This window comes from Leptonotus elevatus, chromosome 8 (genome assembly GCF_054856555.1).
Source record: "Leptonotus elevatus isolate MCC_2025b chromosome 8, RoL_Lele_1.0, whole genome shotgun sequence".
NCBI lineage: Eukaryota > Metazoa > Chordata > Actinopteri > Syngnathiformes > Syngnathidae > Leptonotus > Leptonotus elevatus.
Window position 1 is genome coordinate 553,184 of NC_141246.1, and position 25,190 is coordinate 578,373.

The 25,190-nt window shown below is 44.9% G+C and overlaps 3 protein-coding genes across 6 annotated transcripts; 2 read left to right on the forward strand and 1 right to left on the reverse strand.

Annotated features, from left to right (window-relative positions):
- Positions 1-390: 390 nt before the first annotated feature.
- On the forward strand, positions 391-7,562 carry LOC147169096 (BTB/POZ domain-containing protein 3-like). Of its 2 annotated transcripts, none has more exons than XM_086081837.1 (6): positions 391-552; positions 1,574-1,808; positions 2,965-3,055; positions 3,464-3,582; positions 4,427-4,835; positions 5,851-7,562. In XM_086081837.1, exons 2-6 carry the CDS (start codon positions 1,624-1,626, stop codon positions 6,472-6,474), a joined length of 1,428 nt encoding a protein of 475 aa, XP_085937963.1. In that variant the 5' UTR covers positions 391-552; positions 1,574-1,623; the 3' UTR covers positions 6,475-7,562. The 2 variants fall into 2 exon arrangements, with proteins under 2 accessions (XP_085937963.1, XP_085937964.1); XM_086081838.1 differs by having other exon boundaries at positions 392-552; positions 1,539-1,808.
- A 559-nt stretch (positions 7,563-8,121) lies between these two features.
- acaa1 (acetyl-CoA acyltransferase 1) lies at positions 8,122-13,087 on the forward strand. 2 transcript variants are annotated; one of them, XM_086081994.1, is made up of 13 exons: positions 8,277-8,363; positions 8,865-8,912; positions 8,984-9,077; positions 9,158-9,215; positions 9,292-9,371; positions 9,494-9,536; positions 9,637-9,735; positions 9,813-9,893; positions 11,235-11,425; positions 12,071-12,250; positions 12,339-12,394; positions 12,454-12,599; positions 12,668-13,087. In XM_086081994.1, exons 3-13 carry the CDS (start codon positions 9,017-9,019, stop codon positions 12,741-12,743), a joined length of 1,071 nt encoding a protein of 356 aa, XP_085938120.1. In that variant the 5' UTR covers positions 8,277-8,363; positions 8,865-8,912; positions 8,984-9,016; the 3' UTR covers positions 12,744-13,087. The 2 variants fall into 2 exon arrangements, with proteins under 2 accessions (XP_085938118.1, XP_085938120.1); XM_086081992.1 differs by lacking the exon at positions 8,865-8,912 and having other exon boundaries at positions 8,122-8,363.
- Positions 12,832-24,211, reverse strand: esf1 (ESF1 nucleolar pre-rRNA processing protein). Of its 2 annotated transcripts, none has more exons than XM_086081989.1 (13): positions 23,829-24,211; positions 21,687-21,975; positions 20,024-20,262; positions 19,837-19,950; positions 19,593-19,702; positions 18,470-18,622; positions 18,279-18,393; positions 16,866-17,196; positions 16,146-16,282; positions 16,001-16,070; positions 15,812-15,888; positions 14,599-14,760; positions 12,832-14,532 (listed from the first exon to the last, which is right to left on the reverse strand). In XM_086081989.1, exons 2-13 carry the CDS (start codon positions 21,964-21,966, stop codon positions 14,212-14,214), a joined length of 2,109 nt encoding a protein of 702 aa, XP_085938115.1. In that variant the 5' UTR covers positions 21,967-21,975; positions 23,829-24,211; the 3' UTR covers positions 12,832-14,211. The 2 variants fall into 2 exon arrangements, with proteins under 2 accessions (XP_085938115.1, XP_085938114.1); XM_086081988.1 differs by lacking the exon at positions 23,829-24,211 and adding an exon at positions 22,654-22,718.
- Positions 24,212-25,190: the final 979 nt, after the last annotated feature.

Consider the following 25,190-nt stretch of genomic DNA (forward strand, 5'->3'; position numbering starts at 1 on the left):
ATCTTATTCGTTAAAACGCAAAAACAAACTATTTACTTGCAGCATCTTTTTTGGTGTCATACTGTAAATAAAAGTTGCTAATTATGTAACTGCACTGCAGACAAAAAAAGTTAAAAATTTAAAAAGAAGACACAAAGCTCAACGTTGGTGGAACATTTGTGATTTTCTATATGAATGTCGTGGAAGTGATCATTTGAAAATGTAAACATTGGCAGAGATTTATAGACGTATGAAACGTGTTGCATATTAATATTTATTGTGAGGATGCATTAACATAAATTCATAAAAAAAAAAGAAGGAATTTCAGCTTTTTATTATTTATTATCCAAGCACGAGCTTGGGGACGTTTAGGTATTCTGTCCAGCAGGGGGCGACGGCGTGTTGTGGCGCTGGTTGTCACTTTGTTGAACGTCAGTCGAAGAAGACTGCTGCTCAGCTCGGCTCGTTTGTGCAGTCAACAACAAATGTGCGTCTTCTTTCGACAAGTTCATCGTTTGAAAACTTTCCGTGGGCACCGGGCGATGAACGTAAAGGCGTGTGAGAAACTTCCAAGTAAGTCAAACGCTAGTCATGACCGCGGGGAGATTTGATGCCGCTTCACCAGGTTGTCGCTTGCCAGCTAGTTAGCATGAAGCTAACAGCGCCGGAAAAAAACCCAAACACGTCAGCCACTTTTCACATTTACTGCGTTTTTAACTCTTTTTGCTCTTAACTCACCGCTGCGCTCTGTGAATGTCATCAAGTCCAAACGGCAGGATGCGCGGCTAGATATATGTCAGCTAACGTTAGCTTAGCATCGCCGGAATCGCAACAGCTAATTAGCATTAGCAACACAACAGCTTGCGTGGAAAGTGGAAAATGTTTTGGCTCATTACAAAGAGGAATTCATTTCCACCGACATTATCGGACGAAGTCCGGTGATGTAGATTAATATCGATCATTTAAACGTATATTGTCTTCGTGACACAATCATACGCAGGCATGTGTGCCAATGTTTATGTTTTGTTTTCAATTAGGCAGTGTATATTTTGCCGTGACCGGCAGCTCTTTTTCGAGCGCATTTTTTAATTTATTTTTGCCGTGAACGGCTCTGATTGGTCAATCGCCTGGCTGGGCGTTTGTTTTGTTTTATTCATTTTTTCCTTTCGGACACATGATTACAGGTTCCATCGGTCACATCATATCATTTGCCCCATTGACATCCGAAAGAAGGGCTGACGGTTCGAAGCCATGGCTTATTATTAGTTACGTGCTTCCTGCCTCGCTTGTGTGCGTCTGTCCGTCAAAAATATCCTCTTCATTTCAATTCATCGTTCATGACATCAACGAAACATAAAGACGAATCCGGTGCCTCCAGCATCTTGTTGTCTTGTTGATTTGAATGCCTGCTGCCACTGAAGTTGCGTCATGGGACAAAGAGGCAGAAAAGGAAACATGGCATGCCTAAAAGTACCACGTGTGCCTGTACAATGACGTCCAATCCAATCCAAAATGTGTCGCCTGTCCCTGCTTTGTGTGAATTTAGCATATTTCTCCAGCCCTCTCAGGTTTGGGATGGGTTTTGTGCTCGCAGGCCAGCGGCTGCCATGAGCGGTGAGCGGTCGGCGGCGTGACTGCCCGAGAATGGCCGCCGAGTCGTTTCCCAGCAAGAAGCCTCTTCCGTCTGCCTCCGAGCAACAGCAGCAGAACCAGCAGTGCCCGCACACGCACGAGCAGCAGAACGTGAGCAGCAGCAGCAACAGCGGCAGCACCACCTCCAGGCAGGCCGGCTGCACCTGGCAGGGCCTGTACCCCACCATCAGGGAGAGGTGGGTCGCCAGGGTTCGAGGCAGCAGCCCCAAAGTCGACTCGCAACGTCGTCATGATGTCTTTTTCAAACTACTCGGTTGATTCATCAATTATCGGAAATACTTCTGCCAAATCGGTCTCAAAGAATCGGCCGCCGGGCGTCGCTGCTAAGGTTGAACGTGAGTTGGAGTGAATCAATCAAAGTACTCCTACTAATATGACGTATTATCTTTTTAATCGGACAGGAAGAAAATGAGCTTTATTAGCATTTACCCGCTAGCGATACCATTTTAGGCCAACAAATGCTAACTAGTACAGTAAATCTCCACCCCGTCACAGATTTGCAGTCACGCTCTTTTGAGGATTTATTGTGTACACTTCACATCTCAACTTTGCAGTTTATTTGGGGTGCAATTTCACTGTCGACCACTAGATGTCGCCACAGTTTAGAATGTAAAGTAGGTTGAAAACAGGAATTTCAGCACACCTAAGTTTTTTATTTTTGCTGAAGTTTATAAACTGCATATTGTAATTCAATAAAAAAAAATGTGTATAATGCGCAAAATAACTTGTTGGTCACTTAACCAAGGCCTCAAACTAACAATTATTTTAATAATTGAATAATCTCTAAATCGGATTGACAAAACATGTTTTGATTTCCATCTTTTGATTCAAAATCAGAACAACATTTCAATTTGAATAACATCGACTCCTCATGATTGAGTTTCTGGTTTGGTTTGCAACATGTCAGGAAATCGGCAAAAATGTTGGTATTGTTTTCCAAAGTGAAAGCAAATGTTTGATTTGGATTCGACGCAAAGACGATCACTCTGTGTCCACGAAGGATGACAGAAATGGGAGAAAAATTACTGTTGAGGAGCAGGAATTCCAAGAATTAGGAACATTTTAAACAAATAAAAAAATATCAATTAATATGCTAGTTGATTAGCCGGTATAATTAGCTAGGCAATTTTTTGATAATTTAAAAAAAGCTTTTATTGGCTGGCCAATTAATTTATCATGTCCTTCTTAAACGTCTTCTTAAATTGTCATCTCAAAGGGATTTTTTAAATTGTCATATGTGATGCATCGCGGACATACGAGAGAAAAATTAATTCTCTTTCTGTCTCTCCAGTAACGACGCAAATCAAATAAATGTTTGTTGTTTTTACGCAGGAACTCAGTCATGTTTAACAATGACATGATGGCGGACGTCTACTTTGTGGTGGGACCGCCGGGCGGGACGCAGCGGGTTCCGGGCCACAAGGTACCGCAGCTCACAAACTAAAAAAATACAAAAATATTGTGGTTGCGCTGCAGCGGTGAGCGTAAAAAGAGAAACGTCCCCGAAAGGCTCAAGGACGTGGCGAGATTGACCACGTTGTCGTCAACTGCGTGAGAAAACCGTTTAAGAACATCTCTCAAGTTTAGGGTTCGGGAAAATGCAAATGAAGACAGCAGGGGCCCCAAAACCGAACCCTGTGGAACACCATACGACAGCTTGTTTAAATTGTTGGTGGGGGCCACACCACAAGACAGACGACTCTTGATAATGGCCAAAACGGATTTTCCGATGTTCGGGAGAAATGACAAATGATCTTTTGAGGTCGAAAGCATTTCATGTTGCGCGCGTGCTTGCTAACGAGCTTTGCGCTACGTCCTCCTGTGCGTCCAGTACGTCCTGGCCGTGGGCAGCTCGGTGTTCCACGCCATGTTCTACGGCGAGCTGGCCGAGGATCAGGACGAGATTCGCATCCCCGACGTGGAGCCGCCATCTTTCCTCGCCATGCTCAAGTGAGTTGAAGCGGCTCAAAACATAACATGAAACATAGCCGGGTCAAATCGACCCATTTTAAAGTTTCACAGCGACCAATTAGGGGTTTTTTTTCCCCGTAACTTTTCATCAACAGACTATTAAAGTGGTTCATTTTGACATATTTTCAATTAAATGTTAAATATTTATCGGAATACTTTTGGAATGGCAAACATAGCCCGGGTCAAACGGACCCATTCAACGTTAAAGAACTACAAAAAGTAGCATTTGATGATGAAACCTATTCAATAGTTCAGAGATTTACAATGAAAGCGGTTAATGTTTTCTCGGGATGTGTTTTTTTAAAAAATATCATTAATTCATTTGCTCCCCAAAACATATAATACGTTCTAATTTAAATGTCTAAGTGCCCCAAAGACGTATTTATACGTTCTAATGATTTCCCCCCCGCATATTTGTGAATGATGATGAAACTTCGCTATATTCTAATGCTAATTGCTGCGAAATGGAAACAGAAATATACTTTTTTCTTTTGTGATGGCAATAGAACACAATATTCTGTGCGCTTTGCAAAATCAGTCCAAATCCAGTCAAACAGCCGGGAGCGAAGGGAGTTGCTTCAGTCAAAATGGCTGCCAGTCAATGAGTTAAACATGTGACCCAGGAACATTTTTGCTGTTTGTAAGAAACCAACCTAATATTATCATTTAAATATCTTATTTAAATGTTATTTTGATGATTTCTTGAAACTTTACACGGTACACATTCGTATTTGATGTTTGTTTTGAAATCAAATCGGTGCTGTTTCGCGGGGGATGGCGTTTTCCTCGAAGCGGGTCATTGAAAAGATTTGGCCGCCGGCAGGTACATCTACTGCGATGAGATCGAGCTGTGCGCCGACACGGTGCTGGCCACGCTGTACGCCGCCAAGAAGTACATCGTGCCGCACCTGGCGCGCGCCTGCGTCAACTTCCTGGAGACCAGCCTGAGCGCCAAGAACGCCTGCGTGCTGCTGTCGCAGAGCTGCCTGTTCGAGGAGCCCGACCTGACGCAGCGCTGCTGGGAGGTGATCGACGCGCAGGCCGAGCTGGCCCTGCGCTCCGACGGCTTCTGCGACATCGACGCGCTCACGCTGGAGAGCATCCTGCGGCGCGAGACGCTCAACGCCAAGGAGATGGTGGTGTTCGAGGCGGCGCTCAGCTGGGCCGAGGCCGAGTGCCACCGCCGGGACCTTCGGCCCACCATCCACAACAAGAGGCTGGTGCTCGGCAAGGTAAAGTTCCCCGCCGCGCCACCGCCATATTTTACGCATGGCGAGCACGCCAATTGCCATTGCTAACTGTTTAGCATAGGCCAGAGGTCGGCGAGCGTTCCTGTCAAAGGAGACGTTTTAGGCCAAATAAATCAATCAGCAAATCGGTCTGGAGCCGCAAAGCAAAAATTGTGACGAAACGGCAGCTTCCGATATGTACGCATTCGTTTTCTTTTACCTTTCATTTTCCATTTCTGTTTTCAATTTTATTTTCCAGACGCGTTTTTAGACATTGTATGGTTACTTGAAAACAAAATGTCCTTTTTTATGCAATTCTCTGACATTTTGGGGGCAATTTAATGGACATTTTATGGTCACTACTGAAAAATGAGGACTCTTGACATTTTTCGAATAATTAATTAAATTATTGATCCATTTAATGATTTTTTTTATTTTGTTTGGGATTATTTTAGTTTTTTTTTTTTTTATAGTTACTTTTTAAATGGCCTTTCTTATGCATTGCAATATGCAATTTAATGGACATTTTATGGCAATTTTCTACTTTTCCGCTTTTTTTAGGGTCACTTATCGGACTTTTTTTTTTTAAGAACTTTTTCATCTACCGTTTGTCTTTTTCTAACAATTAACAAATGTGGACATTGTTAAATATTTAAATATTCATAATTTATATAAAATATTAATTAGTTTAACGAATATTTGTATCCTTTTTTTCCCCTTTTTTTTTTTCTACAAATGATTTGAAATCCACAAGTGACGGACTGAAGAGCCACATTTGGCTCCAAAGCAGGTTTGGAAAGGTTTCCTCCCAGGTGCATTCGAGGACCACCAAAGAATAGGAAAAAGCACAATCCATCAGTTGAACGTTGCAGCAACAACAGCAATATTCCTTTTTTTTTTTTTTGCGTTGGCCAGAGTAGAAAAGCAAGGAAGAGGTGGAGGCGGCACCACAAATGTACCGACCGGGTTGACCGCCTGTTTGTGTGTGTGTGCGTGCGTGCGTGCGTGCGGAAAGCAGGCCATCTACCTGATCCGCATCCCCGCCATGGCGCTGGAGGACTTTGCCAACGGCGCGGCGCAGTCGGGCGTGCTGACGCTGAACGAGACCAACGACATCTTCCTGTGGTACACGGCGGCCAACAAGCCCGACTTGCTGTTCTGCAGCAAAGCCCGGCAAGGCCTGGCGCCGCAGCGCTGCCACCGCTTCCAGTCGTGCGCCTACCGCAGCAACCAGTGGCGCTACCGCGGCCGCTGCGACAGCATCCAGTTCGCCGTGGACAAGCGCGTCTTCGTGGCCGGCTTCGGCCTGTACGGCTCCAGCTGCGGCTCGGCCGAGTACGGCGCCAAGATGGAGCTGAAGCGGCAGGGCGCCGCCGTGGCGCAGCGCGTCATCAAGTACTTCTCGGACGGCTCCAGCTCCACCTTCGCCGTGTGGTTCGAGCACCCGGTGCAGATCGAGCCCGACGCCTTCTACACGGCCAGCGTGGTCCTGGACGGCAACGAGCTCAGCTACTTCGGGCAGGAGGGCATGACGGAGGTCCAGTGCGGGAAGGTCACCTTCCAGTTCCAGTGCTCGTCCGACAGCACCAACGGAACCGGCGTGCAGGGCGGACAGATTCCCGAGCTCATCTTCTACGCCTGAGGCGTTGCGGGCGCTCGGACCGGCTCGGGTGGAACGCCGACAATCCGTGCCCGCTGACAAATCTCGGCCGGCTCAACTGTTGCCGTCTTTTTCGCCGGCGGTGCAAAAGACTCGCCGCGCCGATGTTACCGCCCATTTGCTTTCAATCGCAATTCCTTCGTGCCGACGGTGAGCTCATTTGCATAAGCTCCGCCCCGTTTGCCCTCCAAAAGGTTTGGATGAGGTTTCGAGTTACAAGTGGCGGCCCCAAAACCTCTTTGCTATTTTCAAAAGCTTCCTGATGACGAAAGCAGACTTTTTCAAAATAAGATATTTGCAAACATCGACTTTTACTTTGGAAAACAAGCAGCGTTTTTCCTGTGTACACACTTTCCACCCATTTTTTATTCTAATTTTCAAGAAATGCAAAAATACAAACGGAATGGAAACGCTAGAAATTCGAAAAAGGGCCCAAAATTGGCAAAAACCAATTTTTGCTTGGAAGTCGTGGATTTTGAAGCGTATCAGAAAAAAAAAAGGAAATGCGAATTTTAGCGATGGAAACAGGTTTTGCAAATAACTGCCGGCAAGACCAGATACACGCGTCACGTTTTGCCCGGACGTGACGTCACGTACGTTTGTAGTCACAAAGCAATGGCGGACGATAAAGTCATGTTTGGGAGGACGACCAAAGAGAAATCTTTTGGATCTGCTCGCTCGCTGCTTGCGTCGCCCGCAAACGATGGACTCTTTCTTGCCTTAAAAAAGAGCCGACACAAAAACATTCCCTCTGAAAACATCCAGCGGTGACATTTTGTTTGATTTTGACCCAAAATGCGCCGCCGCGTTTGTCGGTCGTTCCGCGCGTCCCGGCGTCACTTTTTATTTCCTTTCTTTCGCAGCTTTGTTGAATGTGCGCGATGGCGGCAGTGGCCTTAAATCATCACAATAGAAACATTCTATTGTCTGTCTATTTGTATATTTATATAGCTTTATGTGTGTTTGTTTATTGGCAAAGAAAAGCTTGTTGTGGATGTTTTGTCCTTCGTCACTTCTGATCCAAACTTCAAAGTTGTCTGTTAGCAAAATAAAAACACGATAACACGCTGGCCGATCTCGATGCATTTTTATAGCTTGCTTTGTTTTGGTGTATTTATATCGTTTTTAGTTTGCAGTGAACCGCTGCATATTTGCTGATTTTTTAATTTTATTTTTAATTAGATGTATTTTTATGGGGTGAGGCACTTCATTTTGACAAATGTACTGCTTTGCTGCCATTTTAGGGGCAAAAGGCAAATATAGGCGAGGAATAAACCAAAATTGACCAGAAAAGTTTATATGTCCATTGATATTACGAGGTGGTGGCAAAGCACTACTTTTGTCAACATTACATTTCTCCACTCACTCGCTTACAAAAATGAAATAGAAATAGAAATAAAATAGGTGAGTTGGAGAATTCCGTACTGCGAAAATAAAAGCATTTATTTAGTCACTTCCGGGACACAAGCTGTGGTCTTTTCCTTTTTCCAGTGGCCGTAATAATCTTAAATCAAACGTGCGATGTTGTATGTTTTATGTAACTATTGAATTGTTGTTTTTTAAGGACAATTGCTCAAATAACATGAGCTGCAGTTAGCGTTAATTCGTCACTTCCGGTCCAATTTTACGAACCCGGAAGCAGTGGTGCAAACACACAAACGGATCACTTTATTTGCGCGTCTCGTCTTTTCGCGGCCATGCAGAGACTTCAAGTGATTTCGGGACATTTGTGTCCGCCGTCCTCGGGAGAAAAGCGAAGCGTGAGGCTCGGCGATTGCGCGGCGGCGGCGGCGGTCAACGGACCGGACGACGTGGTTGTGGTCCACGGACTCAGGACGCCCATTTGCAAGGCCAAGCGAGGAGCTTTCAAGGTAAGCAAGTCGTAAATAGGGGACTTTTTTTTTCTCTGTCGAGTTATCCATTTTTTGCTTATATTACAAATGTTTGTCATGTAACTCCAGTTTTAAGAAAGTAAAGATCAACTTGGGGACTGCATGAATACATGAAAAATGTCTGGAACTTTTATGGCAGTTTCGACACCATACGATGTTCAACGCACTTGATCAACTTGATTGTAACATTTAATCTCACAATTACACAAATTACGGCCACAAAGTTTCACTTGTTAAAATATTGCCCTGCTAAAGGCTGCACGATGATTTGATCAACATTGTCATCACATCTACTAATAATCAACAAACATTATGTACACACACGTTTTATGTGAAATTCTCCAAAATGGATTAAGATTTTACAGTAAATGATGAAAAAAAAAAAATCCCATAATTGATTAAGCAGCTGAATGTTGAAAACATTTATAGAATGAATCAAATAACTTATTTTTGGGCTCTCTTAATGCTTCCAACAACAAGCGTATGAATTACAGACAGGACTGACGAACTGCCCGTCAAAACAAAACGGCAAGAAAAAAGCACCAATATTTGCCACTTTGCCGTTTGGCCATGTTTGATGAAGGTGCGATTGTACGCAGCACGCCACGCCCGACGAGCTGCTGAGCGCCGTCATGAGCGCCGTCGTGAAGGACGCCGGCGTATCTCCCCACCTGCTGGGCGACGTGTGCGTGGGTGAGCCCCGCCCCCTGCCCCGCCCCCGCCGCCGCCTGTCAATCAATCCGAGCCGCAAACGCAGTGGATTGCTTCCGCAGGAAACGTGCTGCAACCCGGGGCCGGAGCGCTGATGGCGCGCGTGGCTCACTTCCTCAGGTCGGAAGGTGTTGCCGACGCCGTTTGATGATGTCACGTTTTCATGATGTCACTGACGGCGCCGCCTTCTTTCCAGCGGCTTCCCCGACTCCGTTCCCGTCTACACCGTCAACAGGCAGTGCTCGTCCGGACTGCAGGCCGTCCTCAACATCGCAGGTACGCGAAGGTCATTAGAGTTCGCCAAACGGAAGTTGATGAAACCACCATTTGTTAGATCTTTTTTATTATTTTATTTGTTGATGCACTGAATGAGATGAAAGCGCCCGTTGCACATGCAGGTGCCATCCGGAGCGGCTCCATCGACCTGGGCCTCGCCTGCGGGTACGTCTCCACGACCCCGATGACCCCACCAGCAAACACAACAACCAAGCCTCATGCGTGCGTGTGTGTGTGTGTGCGTGTGCGTGTGCGTGCGTGTCAGCGTGGAGAGCATGTCCCTGCGTTCCATGGAGAATCCCGGCGACTTGAGCTCCAGGCTGGCGGACAACGACAAGGCCAGAGATTGCATCATCCCCATGGGGTCAGAGGTCGCACGCGCATTCCCACGTTCCCCTCGTCCAGTGACAACATCGTCAGCGTGCGTGCGTGCGTTTGCAGCGTGACGTCGGAGAACGTCGCCGAGAGATTCGGGATCTCCAGAGAGAAGCAGGACGCCTTCGCGCTGACGTCTCACCAGAAGTAAACGACGCTCGCCGACATTTGACCACGGCGGCGGTTTCGCACTCACTGACGCGAAGGAAATTTCAGACACGCCCACGACAGTCAAGAGGAAACATTTTGCAAATTTAGATTTTTTTTTTATCAAAATAAAATAATTATAAATGAATACATCATAAAAAAAATCATAATTAAATAAATGCATGATAATACAAATAAATAATAATGGTATACATAATAATAAAATAAATAATAATTAAATAAAATGGTAATATAAATGAAAATAAACCTTATAAATGTTCATCATTAGGCACATCTAGTCCTACTACTTATTCTTTATATTTTTAAATTTGATTTGTAATAATACAATAATATGATATGCAAATAATATATCCCAAAGAAAAAACTACGTATAAAGTAGGTTAGTTTAGTTAAGGTATCATTTCTTAAAAACAATCATTTAAATGTTATTTTGTTACCAAAATTATTTTTAATTAAGTTATATAATGCTTTTAAGTTCATGTTGATATCTTTGCTTCAGGCTTGTTTTTTTTCTTTCTCTTAGCTTGCTAACTGTTTTGGGCTGTTTTAATTTTTGGGAGCTCGGGAGTAAAGAAGAAGGAAGAAGGAAAACAAGCGCACCTTCCCTGGTGTGGGCGGGGTCTTCCCCGGGCAGCAACTCAATATCCAAATAAAAAAATGGCATTGAAATAGCGGTTCATTGAAACGGGTAACAAAACAAAAAGTGCCTAAAATAAAAGTTTGGAAGCCAAAAAGGTGAAATGCAAGTGGAAAGTGAAATCGAAAGTTAGAAACGCGCTTTCCTGTCGCTTTCTTCACGTCAACCGTTCTCCTCATTTGAAACTTTTAGTCTCCGCTCTAAACGCTCACGCAATTTTAAAAATATTTGGTGATTAAATAAATCATGGATGACTTGCCAGTTAATTATTGAGTTGTTACATTTCAAGCTGTGCGACATCAATTCTCATCTTTTCTCCATTTATCTGTAAAAATAAAACTTATTATGTACGTCGCTCAATTAGATGAATGAAAACAATTATTACACACAACAAAATAAATACCATAAAAAATATGCGCCCATTTCAAGGAAGGCGGTAAAAGGCAACGCATTTGGTTAAATGCAAAATTGTGCTGCGTTTCTGGATTTAAAAAAAAGACAACAAAACAGTCCAGATATTAACCATATAAACGTGAGAGGATTGTTTTGTATAATAAACATTTTATAAAATATGTACGGGAAAAAATGATGTTGTGAACGAGCTTCACGTGAGGGTTAGCATTAGCATTAGCATTAGCCTGCGTTGGTGACGAAGCGACGGTTTCGTGCTTGTGCGGCGGCAGGGCGGCACGAGCGCAGGCGGCGGGCGCCTTCCGCGACGAGATGGTGCCCGTCGTCACCAAGATGGTGGAGCAGGACGGCAGCGAGCGGCAGGCGGAGGTCACCAAAGATGACGGCGTCCGGCCGGGAAGCACGCTGGCGGCGCTCGCCAAACTGCCAGCCGTCTTCAAGGCCGGCGGGACCACCACGGCCGGTCAGACCCCCGCCGAGCGCGCAATGCTAACAATGCGAACTCCTTTTCCGAGTGCTGTCGTGTTAGCAGCATTGCTAATGCTAATGCTAACTTTCATTTCAATGGATGTCAAGTTTGCGACGCCGCTAACACTAATGCTAGCTTATCTTCAAAGTGGTGCCAACTCTTCTTTGGTGTCAGGTTAGCAACAACGCTAATGCTAATGACAACTCCTTTCTGTATTGTCAGGTTAGTGATGCGTTTTTTTAGAGTAATTGCACAGCCACGACAGTAGGTGGCAGTGACGCTCTCATCATTGTCTGAGTGTGCACAGGGAATGTAAACAATGTTAATAACATTATTCAGCAGATTTATCTTTCTTTTTTGTTTTCTACTATTATTTATAGTCTTGGTGGCGAGTTGGTGGGTGCAAAAATAATTTTTCTTTCCTGTGGTAAAGGAAAATAATTGAGATGCATTGAGCTTGTGACAGCGCTAATGCTAATGCTGACCTCTTTCTGAAGCGGTGTCAGGTTAGCGATAGCGCTAATAGCAATGCTAACTCCTCTCTGGCGGTCATATAAGTGACGGCGCTAATGCTAACTCCTTATGGTAGTGGCTTCCGGTTAGCAATGACGCTAATGCTAACTGCTCCACGGCGGTCAGGTAACTCGAGCCAGGTGAGCGACGGGGCGGCGGCCGTGCTGTTGGGCCGGCGCGCCGTCGTGGAGGCGCTGGGCCTGCCGGTCCTGGGAGTCCTGAGGGCCAGCGCCGTGGTGGGGGTCCCGCCGGACGTCATGGGCATCGGACCCGCCTTCGCCATCCCCGCAGCGCTGCGCAGGGCCGGTAAGATGACATCATAGGGCGGACTGCGCCGCCGTTTCACATCCTTTTCAGGACCTTTTTCTGTGCGTGCGTGCGTTTCCACACGCAGGACTGGGCGTGGCCGACGTGGACGTGTTTGAGATCAACGAGGCCTTCGCCAGCCAGGTGAGCGAATGCCGCGGCGTGAGGTGAGCGTGACGGTGACGCGTCGGCCGTGTGCTCAGGTGGTGTACTGCGTGGAGAAGTTGGGGATCCCCGTGGAGAAGGTCAACCCCAACGGCGGCGCCATCGCTTTGGGCCACCCGCTGGGCTGCACGGGCGCGCGGCAGATCGTCACGCTGCTGCACCACCTCCGACGACGACGCGCGAGGTGCGCACGCACACACGTGCGTTCACGTCATTTTTGTGTATTTACAGTGACTGTGTGCGTGCGTGCAGGGCGTACGGCGTGGTGTCCATGTGCGTGGGTACGGGGATGGGCGCGGCCGCCGTCTTCGAATATCCCGGCCTGTGAGCAAGCACATGCGTGGCCACGCCCACAAGCCGACGACATTTCCTGATTGGTTGATTCCGGCACAAGTTGAAAGAAAAGTTACTTAGGGTTGCTTTGAATAATTTTTATTTCTTTTAAAAAGATCACATGTAATTAGAGCTGGCGTGATGACGTCATCCACGTCATGGGAATGCTCGTCAGATGAATGATGTCACCAAATACTGGCAAGACGTTGACGATGGCAATCAATTACGATGTCATTGATTTTCCATGTTTATAATTCTGCTACCAAGTTGCCAATTATTTCTTGACATGTCGTTCATTTAAGAAAAAAGGCAAAAATAAATAAACATTTTGCGAAATGCTGACGTTGCAGTGATTTCCAAATCACAAGTGCAAGTTGTGTCGTTTGTTTGTTGTACGTGAGCGCCCTCTAGCGGCACTTTTCTTGTATTTCACTTTGCACTTTCAAGACGTTTTGTTTTCAAAAGCACAATTTTCATGGACCGTTTTGTCTCCTTTCCCGTTCTGGGATTGGGCCGAATTATAGAAAAAAAATATTTTAATTCTTCTCATTTTCAATTGCTGGATACTTCGGAAGAATCTTCTAACTTTGCCTTCCGCCATTTTGGATCGTTGTTCAATCTCCTGCTAACAGCAAACCTTTCGATGTGAACAATTCCATTTGGCTTCACCTTTGTCTTAACTGACATCTCAGAAAGAAACTTGATTAGCGTCGATGGAGTTAAATGAGATGAAATCAAACCAAAGCTCGACTAATAGTTTGGGAAAGCGGACCTTTCAGGTTTATGCACATTTTGTACATTTCAATTTTAGGATCATTTTGATCCTAAAATTGTCAGTACTTTTTCACTTGTAACATGTTGGCTTTACACTTTTTTTTTTTTTTTTACTTTGTTCTCCTGCTGCAATATAAAAACTTGAATTTGGATTTTTGGATTCCCTCTTTCGTCTGCTCGCATTTTTTACTCCCCCAAAATGATTTTGACTTCATTCCTGCAAGTTTTTATGGATAATCACGACCTCGTTTCTGAGACAAATGTGGGCTTTATTCTGCATTTTCTTGTCAAATTGACAGATTACTGATCACATTTTTGCACCTAAATCAAGAGTTAATGATTCATTAACTTAGCAATGCAATATGGAGGAAAACGACTGCAACTGTCTTCTTTTTTTTTTTTTTATAAAGATGTCCCAACATGTTGACTTTTTTTTTTTTTTATGTCAGAAGTTGTCCAAATCAAAGAAAATATTTTATTCTTGACTTTACAAGCAAATCTGAAAATCACGCCCCGATCTGCGATCACACGATAAGATCGGAACACGTCGCATCGTTTCCAACGCGGCCCGCCCTAAAATACGGAAGAGTTCAACGGCGGGCCGCGGTTCCAGACGGAAGCGGCTTCGTTACAAAACAAGGCCGAGTCGGTTTGGGTTGTTTTCCCACCCGGGAAGCGTCATCGGACCTTCAAAGTATTTTGCTTTTCTTCCGTGCTTGGAAGTCGCGAGTTTTGCTCTTAATGGACTTGACCAGCAAAGACAAGCCGGCGTCCGCCACCGGCGCCGCGTCAGCGACGGCGTCGGCGTGCCGGTCGACGCCTTCCTCATGCGCCGCCTGAGCCTCGCCGGCGTCGTCGTCCACTCGCCGGCACTCTTCCTCTCGGCGGCGCCGCTTCTCGTCCAGAATGCTCTGCGTGGCCCGCGTGCGCTTGTAGCTCGGGTGCGACGGGTCCAAGTTGAACAGGTGGGACGTGAACACGGCCTGGAAGCGAGGGTCCGACACGTCCACCTGAAAGCGGAAGAGCGTCAGCGCGGCGACGGTCGTCGCGTGAACGACGGCGGACTGAACTCTGACCTGGAAGTGGTCCTCGGCGGGCGCCTTTCCGCTCTTCATCATCTTTTTCTTCTTCTTGCGGCTCAAGTTGTGCAACTCCACCAACTTGTCGTAGTTGAAATGTTGCCGCTCGGCGTCCCGGTCGTCCCCGTCGTCCTCGTCCATCAGCAGCGACATCTCGGCCTGAATTCAGCCAAATTCAATTACTAAATTGGCATCCGCCAAAAATGGATGATTATCAATACTCGTTTGGAATCGTTTACATTCATATATTTGCACCGTTTTTACTTTAAAATGTCTAATTTCATAAATCTTCTTTGGTCCACAAGGAACTTGCAGAATGATCGTGTTTTAAATTAATGCATTTTTACGTTTTAAACATTTTCTTACTTTGTACCCAAAAATCAAATAATCGTGATTTCAATTAAGACCAAATGAATCGTGATTCATATTTTGCGTAACGATTTTACGACGTTTAATTTGCTGACTTTTGCATTTGAACGTGAAGTTTAACCAGGGCTGCGCAATTAATCACATTTCAATTATTACAATTGTGAAATCAGCAAAATTGCAAAAAACAAAAAAAAGCATATTCAACTTTTTTTCCTTCTGCTGCTCGATGACATCGTTTCTACGGGACACAATTTCAAACGTCCTCATTCCGGTGAAAGAAATCGACTTCCGATGACATTCAAAATCGTCCCCAAAACTTCACGCATTAATAAATGAACGAGCAAAGACGAAAACGAAGGACATTTTTGCTATCATGAGTTTGTTTCGTGAACATAAAATGTAGTTTCAGTTCGTTCTCGATTTTTAAAAAGCATTTTTGTTTTTATTTTATTTCGTTAACCAAATGTTTTATTTTAGTTTAATCATGAGTTTTTGTGAATTAAATTAACATTGCTCTTAAATTAATGTTTTATTTATTTTTGACGTTTCATGTTCTTGTTTTTGTTGCCAACACAAATGAATAAATAAAGAAATATTATTATAAATATATATATTATTATAAATTGTTTGATCCAAAAGAAACTTACATAATTATAGCGTTTTTATTTTTTTAAATTGGTCTTAATATTTTTTAATGATTAAAATGTTCTTGTTTTGTAGCAAAAAGTAAATAATAGTTTTCCCATAATGCAACATCAGCTTAACGCTTGGCTTGGAAAATCACGTGCATCAACAAGTACACGTGCGTGTGCGTGTGTGCGTGCGTGTGCATGCGCGTGACCTCGCGTTGTCGTTCATCTGCCGTGCGCTCGTCTTCATCCTGCTTCTTCTTCTTCGTCTTGTCTTCGCTCTTGCGGTCTGACGAGACCAACAGGGAGACGTGCATATTGTGACACCTCGACAGCTAGCGCTCAGCACGCTAGCTCGCGACGCGCTAGCTCGCGACGCGCTAGCTCATCCTCATCCTCACCTGCGGACGGGAAGAACGGCCGGCGGGGGTCCACGGGGTCCGGAAGTTGGTCGTCGCTGAGCTGCTCGTCCTGAGGAAGAGCGCACGTACGCGAGCGGGTTCGTTTGCTAGCCGCCGGCAATGCTAACGGCGGGAAGGGGCTGACCTCGTCTTGGTGGTGGTTCTTCTTCTTGGCCTTCTTCTTGTCTCGCTTCTTCTGCAGGAAGTCCTCCCACGGCGAAGGCCGCTGCTCCTTCTGCTCCAGCTTTCTCTTCACCAGCTGCTCCGTCGCCTCCTTCAGGCCTGGAGGTCAAACGCGGGCGTCACAATTGTGTGGCAGCAGCATACGAGATGTTCGCCAGCCGATGGCCGATAAATGATTTTGCCGTCAGAAGCTTGTCTCTCGCTTTGAAAGTTTCAAGGTGTGACGAAGGAAACCAAATCTTAGTCGGTCGGTCAAGAACTGCTCGACTGTCGGACCCGCCCAAGTGGGCTGAAATTTGCCGTCCGTGATTTAAAATCAATAACAATGTTCGAATGTCCCTGAACTGGGGTTCAAGTTCCAAATGGACCTCAACCCGGCAAATGGTCGTGCCTGGAGTGTCCAGAAGGTGCGAGTGTCTTGGACGGAAGGCGTCACATGACCTCCCGCTGATGACCAAAGAACGCAATCAAGCCGCAAACTTTGTCTTCTGCTTTGTCGGCGTGCGCAGCAGCAACTTTTTAAAAGCGATATGCTGATATTTGGCAGGAAAAAAAATCGGATTCATTGGCTGACGATTGCAAAAAAAACACGACGAAATGAATTTTTGGGGTTTCTAAACGAGTTGAAAAACGAGGATGTGAATTACAGGCCGAATTTGGTCTCTTTTTTTTCTTTTCTTACCTGGCACCCACGTGACCTCCATCTCCATATTTGGCTCCTCCTCCTCCTTTTTGCTCTCCTTGTCCTGCAGTCCTCGCAGCAGCTGCCGATACTTGTCCAGCTGCTCCTGGCTTTTGCTCGTCTTGCCGTCACGCTCGCCGTCACGCTCGTCTTCCTCCTCCTCCTCCTCCGTCACGACCTCCGTCACGACCTCCGCAACCCCCACGTCCTCGTCTTCGCTGGACGACGCCAGGTAGGCCTTGAAGTCCATGTCCAGAAGTTCGTTTTTGTTGAACGTCCTGCTGAGGGCGCTGACGCGCTCCGGGTCCGTCTCGTCCCAGGTCAGCTCCACCTGATTGGACCACAAATGCGCACGGGCGTCATTGAGGCGAGACACCGCCCACCCGCCCGCTGACGCGCACCGCTTCCACTAACAACATGGCCGCCGAGAGGGACGAGCCAAATTCAAAATCCACATTTGAAACCCGAACCCTCGTTCGCTCTCAGGGTCGTCAGTCAGCACGTTTGATTCCGATTCAGGCCAATCAGTGCAAAATAAATAAAAGATTTTAAAACTATGACATTCAAAATAATGAAAAAAGAGAAAAAGAACAGAGAGGAAAAAAAAACAAGATCATATCATATTAGATCCTGATAAAGATCAATGGAAAATAAAATTTGGGGAAAATGGCAAAATATGGGAATTGTTCGTTTTTTACTTCTCCGAGTTTTAATTTCTGTGAAAAATGCAAAATGGACTGATTATGGAGCAAAACAATTTTTCCAAAAATGTTGATGCAGATGTTTGTCAAAATGTTGAATATGGCGATAAGAGACGGCGGACGTGCCAGCGGCCGCCAACCGCCAACCGACAACCGACAACGCGCGTCAACCGGATGACCTTCTCGTTGCTTTTGCAAACCTGATGAACATTTGAAGTGTTTCGTTATTAATGTTCGTGTTTTATTTGTGCTTTTAATGAGATTTTTGTGAACGTTCAGCAACACGCTAACATATAGGATATGGAAAAACTACCAAATTAAATAAAGAAAGTGAAAATAAACCAAATATGGAAAAATATTATTCAAAAATGAATTACAAAACAATTTTAAAAAAATTATATAATGTTTTTATTTTTTTGATTGATATTTAATTATATTTATTTTTGCATTTATTTCCACATTTATTTTTTAATCTTTTTGATTGATATTTAATTATATTTATTTTTGCATTTATTTCCACATTTATTTTTTAATCTTTTTGATTGATAATTTTTTTAAACTTTTATTATTTATTTATGACATATGTGCTGCTGTTTTTTCTTCCCATTTACATAATTTTTTTATTATCCCCCCCTTATCTATTTCCTGAAATCTTTTGTGCTACTTCCTGTGATGTCACAGTGCAGACTCCGCCCCCTGGTCACACAACTACCTTTGAGGTGGCGCTGGCTGACGAAGTGAAAAGTTTTGGCGTGTACGTGGCCAAGTTGACGTCGGTCGCCACGTCTTTGGGGGGGTCCTGGAACGTCATGTGATCGGGCACGAACCTGGACAGACGGACACGCGCAATCACCATCGCGCGCGCACGCACGCACACGCACGCAGGTTGTGACAAACACGAACCTGAGGTCCAGAACGGAGCAGCTGCTCTCGTACTCAAAGCCGTCACACTCCTGGTAGATTTTGGCGGCGGTGGCGGCGGAGTCGCACTCGGCCACGGCGTAGAAGTACTTGAGACGCTTGAACTGGTAGTCGCGCTTCTTCTCGCGGTACAACCTGGAAAAAACGTCCTTCGCCGCGTCAACTCGCTTCCAAAGCAAATTGGGAGCTTTCATTGCCTTCATTTGGACTTTTGTGTTTAAAATTCTCTGACTTTTTAGAGAAACTCACTTAAAAAAATGTTTAATGCTTTGATTTAGTTCAGTTTTTCTTTTTTTCAAAACAAAAATAAGGTCACTAGGCATTGTGTAATAAATTAAATAATTAAAAATTAAATAAATAATTATTTTTTTAAAGAAAGCATTTTCCTTTTGATTTGATTTTGTTAGCAAAAATGTTTTTCCAATTTTAATTTTAGTTTTTTATTATTATGTGATCAATTAAACCAGTAATGAATAGTTTTATGAATCTAAAATGCAGTTTGAGTTTTTGTTTATGAAAAAGCGTTGACATTTTGATGCAATTTCAGGCACATTCGCTTCCTTTAAACACGCAGCGTGAATTGCAAAGTGACCTTGTTTCACAATATTGAACGTCACATTCAGTTAAGCCGTCAGGTACCAGCTGACACTCGTTGGTCATGCTAACAGTTAGCCGCTAGTCACTTACCTCGGAAACTTCTGCCGCATCATTGGATGACGGCGTGATGCATTAGCGGTTTCTTAGCGTCCTAAATTAGCGATGGAATTGAATACGACTTTGGGATAGCGTCGTGTTGATGTCGCTCGCAACTGCAACGTCGGTCAAAACTACGAGAAAGAAATCCTGAAGGTCGAAAAGGGAAGTCAAGCTAGCCACCTTCAAAGTAAAAGTCTCCTAAGGCTATTTGCTTTGCCGTCAATGTATTGCCGTATTTGGTCAAATTGATTTTCAAGTTCGGCTTAGCGTGTCACGTTGAGCATGTTTTAGCTTCCTTCACGTGTCCGCGTCCATCGTGAAGGGACGCCGTTGTTGTTTTTGTCGCGAGCGATCGGAACCGACCGCGGACCAATGAGGAGAAGCGCGTTTGCCATCTTTAGGAGGTCACCTGTCGTCTTTGGTGTCGTCTTCGGAATCGTCGGGCAGCGCCCGGAGCTCCAGCGGTCCCTGGGACTCCTCCATCTTCAGCCTCTCCTTGCCAAAGTCCGACGGGTAAATCTGCGCAAGGACAAAAAGGTCGGGCCAATTCGCGACTTGAGGCGCCGTGGCGTTGGCGAGCGGTTGCATCTGCGCCGTACTCCTTGCGAGTGCCTCCATTTTGACTATTTGCAACACTCACGCGACCGCCTTACCTTGACGGACAGCACGGCGCCCCCTTCTGGCTTGAAGGAGTTGAGCATGGCCAGCAGGTCTTTGGCCTTCAGGCGGTCCCAGTCCACGTTGCACACGGCAAGCCGGCGCCAAACCTGGAAGAGGCGGAGTCAGAGGCGGAGTCAGATGTGGGCCAGACATCGTCCGGGTCGCGCCGGATGGGCCGACCTGCTCGCTGCGCACGGCGTCCTTGCAGAGTTCGCCCCAGTCGTGCTGGATCTCGCCGTCCTGCTGCGCGAGGACGGCGTCCGTCTCGTCCTCCTCGTCCGAGCTGGTCTCCACGTTGCCCTTGCCGCGCGCCAGGTCCGGACCGCTGTCGTCCCCGGAATCCGAGGCCGACTCCTCGTCATCCTCATCAGGTGACTCGCCAGCTTGGCTTTCATCTTCCTCCTCCTCCTCTTCAGCACCTTAGCACACACACAAAACAAAATGTGTACAACCAGAGAGAGAGAGGGAGAGAGAGAGAGAGAGAGAGAGAGAGAGAGAGAGAGAGACCGAATCTGCGCATGTTGGGTTTATTTTCCATTATTCCTTTTTTTATCCTCATTTGCTTCTTTTTTTCCTATTTCAATGATATATTATTAAATATAATAACTTATAAATTCTCGTACTAACTCACTTTCAACATGTCAATTCTGACTTTACTAATAATTCTTGACCTTTTTAACTTTTCTTTCTTTCACTTTTATTCTACATTTTGTATCGCATTCGTATGTTCAATAAAGCAAAGCAAATCGATTTGGCTTCTTCAGGGCCGATGCCACTGCCGATTATCGAGGAGGCCGATGACCGATATTTGGAGCAGATATTCTTTTTTTTCTATTCTTTCTTGTCATCTCTTAAAGCATGTTTATTGAACACGTTTTTTGACTTTTCAAAATGTACACGTTTTTTTTTTTTTTAATCTTAGCCAAAAGACATCCTTTTAAATTTCTAACAAAATGTTTAGGGAGCAACGCAGCTTATGATCAGTAAGTCTTAAAAAGTACATTTCTTAGCTCTCTATAGTTTTCTACAGTAAATATTTATTTTTCCAAAATTGAAAAATACCTGAAATGTTAAACTTTCACATTTCTTTGTTTTAATGTCAAACAAAAACAAAAGGTTCAGAAGGTTCTCGGTGTCAGCAGCATCTTTTATAAAGTTAATAGAACATTTTAATAAATCGATCCCTGAGATTAAAATGGTTTTAGATTTACCTTACACGGGCCGTCACATTTTCAAAAAGGCTGATACCGATACCCGTCAAAATGCCCGATATCGACGCAGAGGCCTATTATCGGGCCGTCCCTAAACAAGTCATCAAAACGGAGCGACGAGCAAAAGTGAGAATCGCAGATTTGGAAGTTCTTGCGACAATTGAACTGCGACCGAGACGGTCCCAAAAAGATTCCGTGGGCTGGACACGCTCACGTCGCGTACGAGCGAGTCGTCGTCGGGGGTCGAGGGAAGCTCGACGCTACGAAAGTCGCAACAGCAAGTTAGCAACGAGCTTCGGCCGGCTAGCAAGTGCGGCTAAACACGTTGCGGAGTTGCAGCGCTGTCATTAATCATCACGTCCGCAGCGGCAAATGAGGAGCGCGCTCACGAAGGGATGACCGGGAAAAGATGGAGAAGCCATGCTAATTGCTACGCTAGCACAAGAGTGGCACGTCATCGTTTAACATCGGAATGAAGTGCTTTGGTGATGGAGCGCGCTTTTCACAGAGGGTCGGCTGCGTGTTGACGTGGACGCCATCCCATGTTGAACAGCGAAATAGCAATGAGGACTCAGGAAAAGAAACTAAATTGTGCTCTCTTGTGACTTGATCGGTCGCTCGGTCTCCCTCACCCGTCTTGGCTTGCTCCTCGTCGTCTTCTTCATCTTGGGAGATCTGGTAGAAGCGTCTGAGGTCGTCTGCGGTGGAGTGGTCGACGGGCCGCCCCCGCTTGTCCACCGTGTATTTGACTTTGAAGCGCTCGTCGTGGAACATGGACGTGAAGCGCTCGTCGATGGTGATCTTTCGCTCGCGCTCGGGCATTTCCCAGAAGCGAGGGTCCCGCTTCACGCGCGAGAACCGCTGGTCCGACGGCGTCCCGCCTTCCTCCTTGGAGCTCTTTTTGCACGCCATGGCAGCCACCTGACAACAACGTCATCGCGTTAGAACATGTGACAAACGTCATGATGTTCAAACACACCTCTCACAAAAATCAGAATCAACCCATTTCGACTGTTGTCTTATTTCTGTTAGACTTCTGCCGCCTTCGTGACGAAACGCTTCAACATGAAAACATTTGGACTTGCAGTGCATAAACGATGCCCAAAGGCCAACACATTTGAGGGAAACGGACTATTTACCTGAGGAAGGAATTTATTTTGAGACATGGCTAAAGAGATATGAGCTTCTGCGGGTAATCTTATAGTTACAAATGTCAATTTTGTTCGATGATTATGAGCTAAAGTAACCAACGAAGAAATAAACGGTTATATTTGTCAGAGGAAAACGCGGGGAACTCCACAGATCTGTTTGGCGACAATGCTGATTTGATGCAAGTCAATTCATCTTCTAAACTCTACGCACACCAAAAGAAAAACACAATAACAGGGTTTTGCCAAACAAACAAACAAACCAACAAAAACGCCCGTTTGACATTTCCCTAATGACGAGAAACTTGAGCGTTGTTATTGTTGTTATGGGGGCGACGGGCGAAGAAAGGTAAAATAAATAAAGCAAAACGTAAAAAATAAAAAGCGACACTGGAAATGGAAACAAGTCATGAAATCGCCGAGGAAAACACGAATGAGTTGAAATTCTTACCAGCAACTGGGACAGAAATTGTAGACGCTACACGTGTTTTCCCAGCATGCAACGCGGCTCGGCACTTCCGGACTAACGACGGAAAGCAAAACAGAACGAAAAGAACAGATTGCGCGAGTTACGGTAATGAAGAAGAAAGAAAAGTTGTTTCTTATGATTTTGGCACTTTGTCTTTAACTTACACGGATGTAAACTTTGGTGTAATAATGGACAATATGGTTACATTGAATAACTTGATTATTATGGCAACGTTTTTCATTCATAAATGCAAATTTGGAGAGACTAAGCCGACCTTTATTGTTTTTCTGAAGGAACTTCTTTCTTTTAAGGATTCACTACAACTTTATAAGTCTAAAAAGGCTTTATGGCTTTATAATAATATGGTGACCTTTTCCTTTGACCCCATTTTACTGTGTATGTTGTTGGTTTTCATTGTTTTGTTTTTTTGTACCACTCAGTGATATGTTTCCATTTTTCTGTAAGCCTTTAAGCTTCATTTGTTAATAAAGAAGAAGGGGGGGGGGGTACGGAAAGGGCATGTTTAAAAACAATTTCAAACATCAAAGTTTGTATGCAAACTTTTAAGAACACGAATACACGCTTATACGTTCAAATTGGCTTTCAGCATAATTTAACATGAACATTACAACCAAGTGTACAATTAATATAACTGCACAAAATACAGCCAACTGGGATAGTTCGATAGATAGACAGATTAAGTACATCTCAGGATAATTGATGGAGGAGGTTTTACGATCGAAATGTTTGAGAACATTTGGGAGTTCCATAACTCAAGATAAAAAAGCTGAAGCGGAAGAAGCAGACGAGCTTGTGGAAGGAAAGACATTTTTGCGTTCAAATTAATTGGCCATTTTATCTTGACAAGTTTTGTCAATAATAATTAATAATAAATAAATAATGGCAGAGCATCAATACTGAATCCATGCCACTCAACAGCGGCCCCTGGCGGCCTAGTGGGAATTTTCACGGTTTATTTGCCTTGCGAGCGCAAACTTGAAATACAAGATGGAGGCAGAGATTTAGGGCTCAATTGAGGATTATTTGGAAAATGATCTCCCTCGACACAAACGACTGCACTTCAAAGATGGTAAAATGCAGGTCCAGAGAATAAAAACCCTGCCGCAGTTTGGCGTGAGCCACAGGTGCTTGTTTACCTGTTGGGCGAGTACGAGCTCCTGTGGCTAAAAGCAAACTGTGGCAGGATCGACGTTATGGATCCGGATTTGCCATCTGAGCTGCATTTCAAGGCTGAAGTTTGCAGACGACGGCGAGTGCAGCTTCGGAGCGGCCAACGCGTTCCAAACCGTGGAGATGATTGTTGACTTCAGGAAACCTCCGTGGCTCGATGGCGGCTGCGGCCGGCGGTTTGAGGATTAGGCCTCGTCGGTGTCATGGCGGGCCCCGCACGCTAGCCGCGATCCCGCCAGCGCTTGCCACGTGAGTAATTACACGGGCGCGCTCGCCACATAATCCCACGCGGGCCACGCGCGCCGCATCATCGCCTCTGGCCGCGCAGATGTCGCTGCAGTCTGTCCGCACGCACGCACGCACGCACGGACGGACGGACGGACCGAGCGACTGACCGAGCCGAGCGTTTTCGCCGCGACTTGCGACTTGCGACTTGCATGGCAGCTTTCAATGGTGACCAATTTTCTAGTCTGCCCATTCAACTGACTTGAAGGCTTCATTTCCCAAAAATCTTCAGACGTTTTCAGAATGAAGGCAAACAGCAAGTATTGTTTCAAGATAAGAAATGAGTAAGACAGAAATACAAATATTTTTCTCAAGTGGTGCCCACCGGACCGCTGTAAAAAATGGCCCACCATTCATGGGAAATTGTGACTTTCTGGGGATGGTGATCATTTGAAAGCGTACAAACACTTGAGAAAGAAAAATCAAGTGTTGCTGTGTGTCCTAATTGTGACAAAACGTTATCATGATCCGATTCTTTGTAGATATGAAAATAGTGTTCAATAAAAGGGCAAGTCAACTTTGAACATTTCTTTCATTTCATTTTTCATTTAATTTATTATATAAACTATACTATATTCTATATTCTTTATCGTTGAATAAAAAGCAGCAGAGAGAAGACACGTTTTATTGTCTCTGCCGCGTTTCTCCCCAGAGTTCAGTTACAAGGTCAAGTCATAAAAAAACGAAAGAAAATATCAAAAATTGTGAGTACTCAGGTTACAATTTGATACCATAAGAACAAAAATGACAATGGCATAATGTTTCAACATAATCTCGTTCATATTTTTTTCATGAGATGGATTCACTTATTCTTTTAAATGTCATTTTTGAATTGGATTCTTTGATTTTTCTCTTTCTTGACGATAAAATGTCAAATGTGACCTCACTCGTGGAAACATGACATTCGGATGAATATTGCATTTGTGGAATATGAGCTATGCATCAAAATCAGGTCATTGTTATCCATGTCAAGGGAGCGGCCATTTTGCCACTTGCTGTCGACTAAAGATGACATCACAGTCACAATCAACATGGAGGAGCGA

Excerpts from the sequence above, each read along its gene's own strand:
- LOC147169096 (XM_086081837.1), top strand. The coding sequence starts at position 1,624 with ATGGCCGCCGAGTCGTTTCCCAGCAAGAAGCCTCTTCCGTCTGCCTCC. Across the intron at positions 1,809-2,964 it reads TACCCCACCATCAGGGAGAG|GAACTCAGTCATGTTTAACA; the intron begins GTGGGTCGCCAG and ends GTTTTTACGCAG. Across the intron at positions 3,583-4,426 it reads TCTTTCCTCGCCATGCTCAA|GTACATCTACTGCGATGAGA; the intron begins GTGAGTTGAAGC and ends GGCCGCCGGCAG.
- acaa1 (XM_086081992.1), top strand. The coding sequence starts at position 8,190 with ATGCAGAGACTTCAAGTGATTTCGGGACATTTGTGTCCGCCGTCCTCG. Across the intron at positions 12,251-12,338 it reads CGCAGCGCTGCGCAGGGCCG|GACTGGGCGTGGCCGACGTG; the intron begins GTAAGATGACAT and ends TTCCACACGCAG. Across the intron at positions 12,395-12,453 it reads ACGAGGCCTTCGCCAGCCAG|GTGGTGTACTGCGTGGAGAA; the intron begins GTGAGCGAATGC and ends CCGTGTGCTCAG.
- esf1 (XM_086081989.1), bottom strand. The coding sequence starts at position 21,966 with ATGGCGTGCAAAAAGAGCTCCAAGGAGGAAGGCGGGACGCCGTCGGAC. Across the intron at positions 18,623-19,592 it reads GACGACACCAAAGACGACAG|GTTGTACCGCGAGAAGAAGC; the intron begins GTGACCTCCTAA and ends CGTTTTTTCCAG. Across the intron at positions 14,533-14,598 it reads CCGCCGAGGACCACTTCCAG|GTGGACGTGTCGGACCCTCG; the intron begins GTCAGAGTTCAG and ends TTCCGCTTTCAG.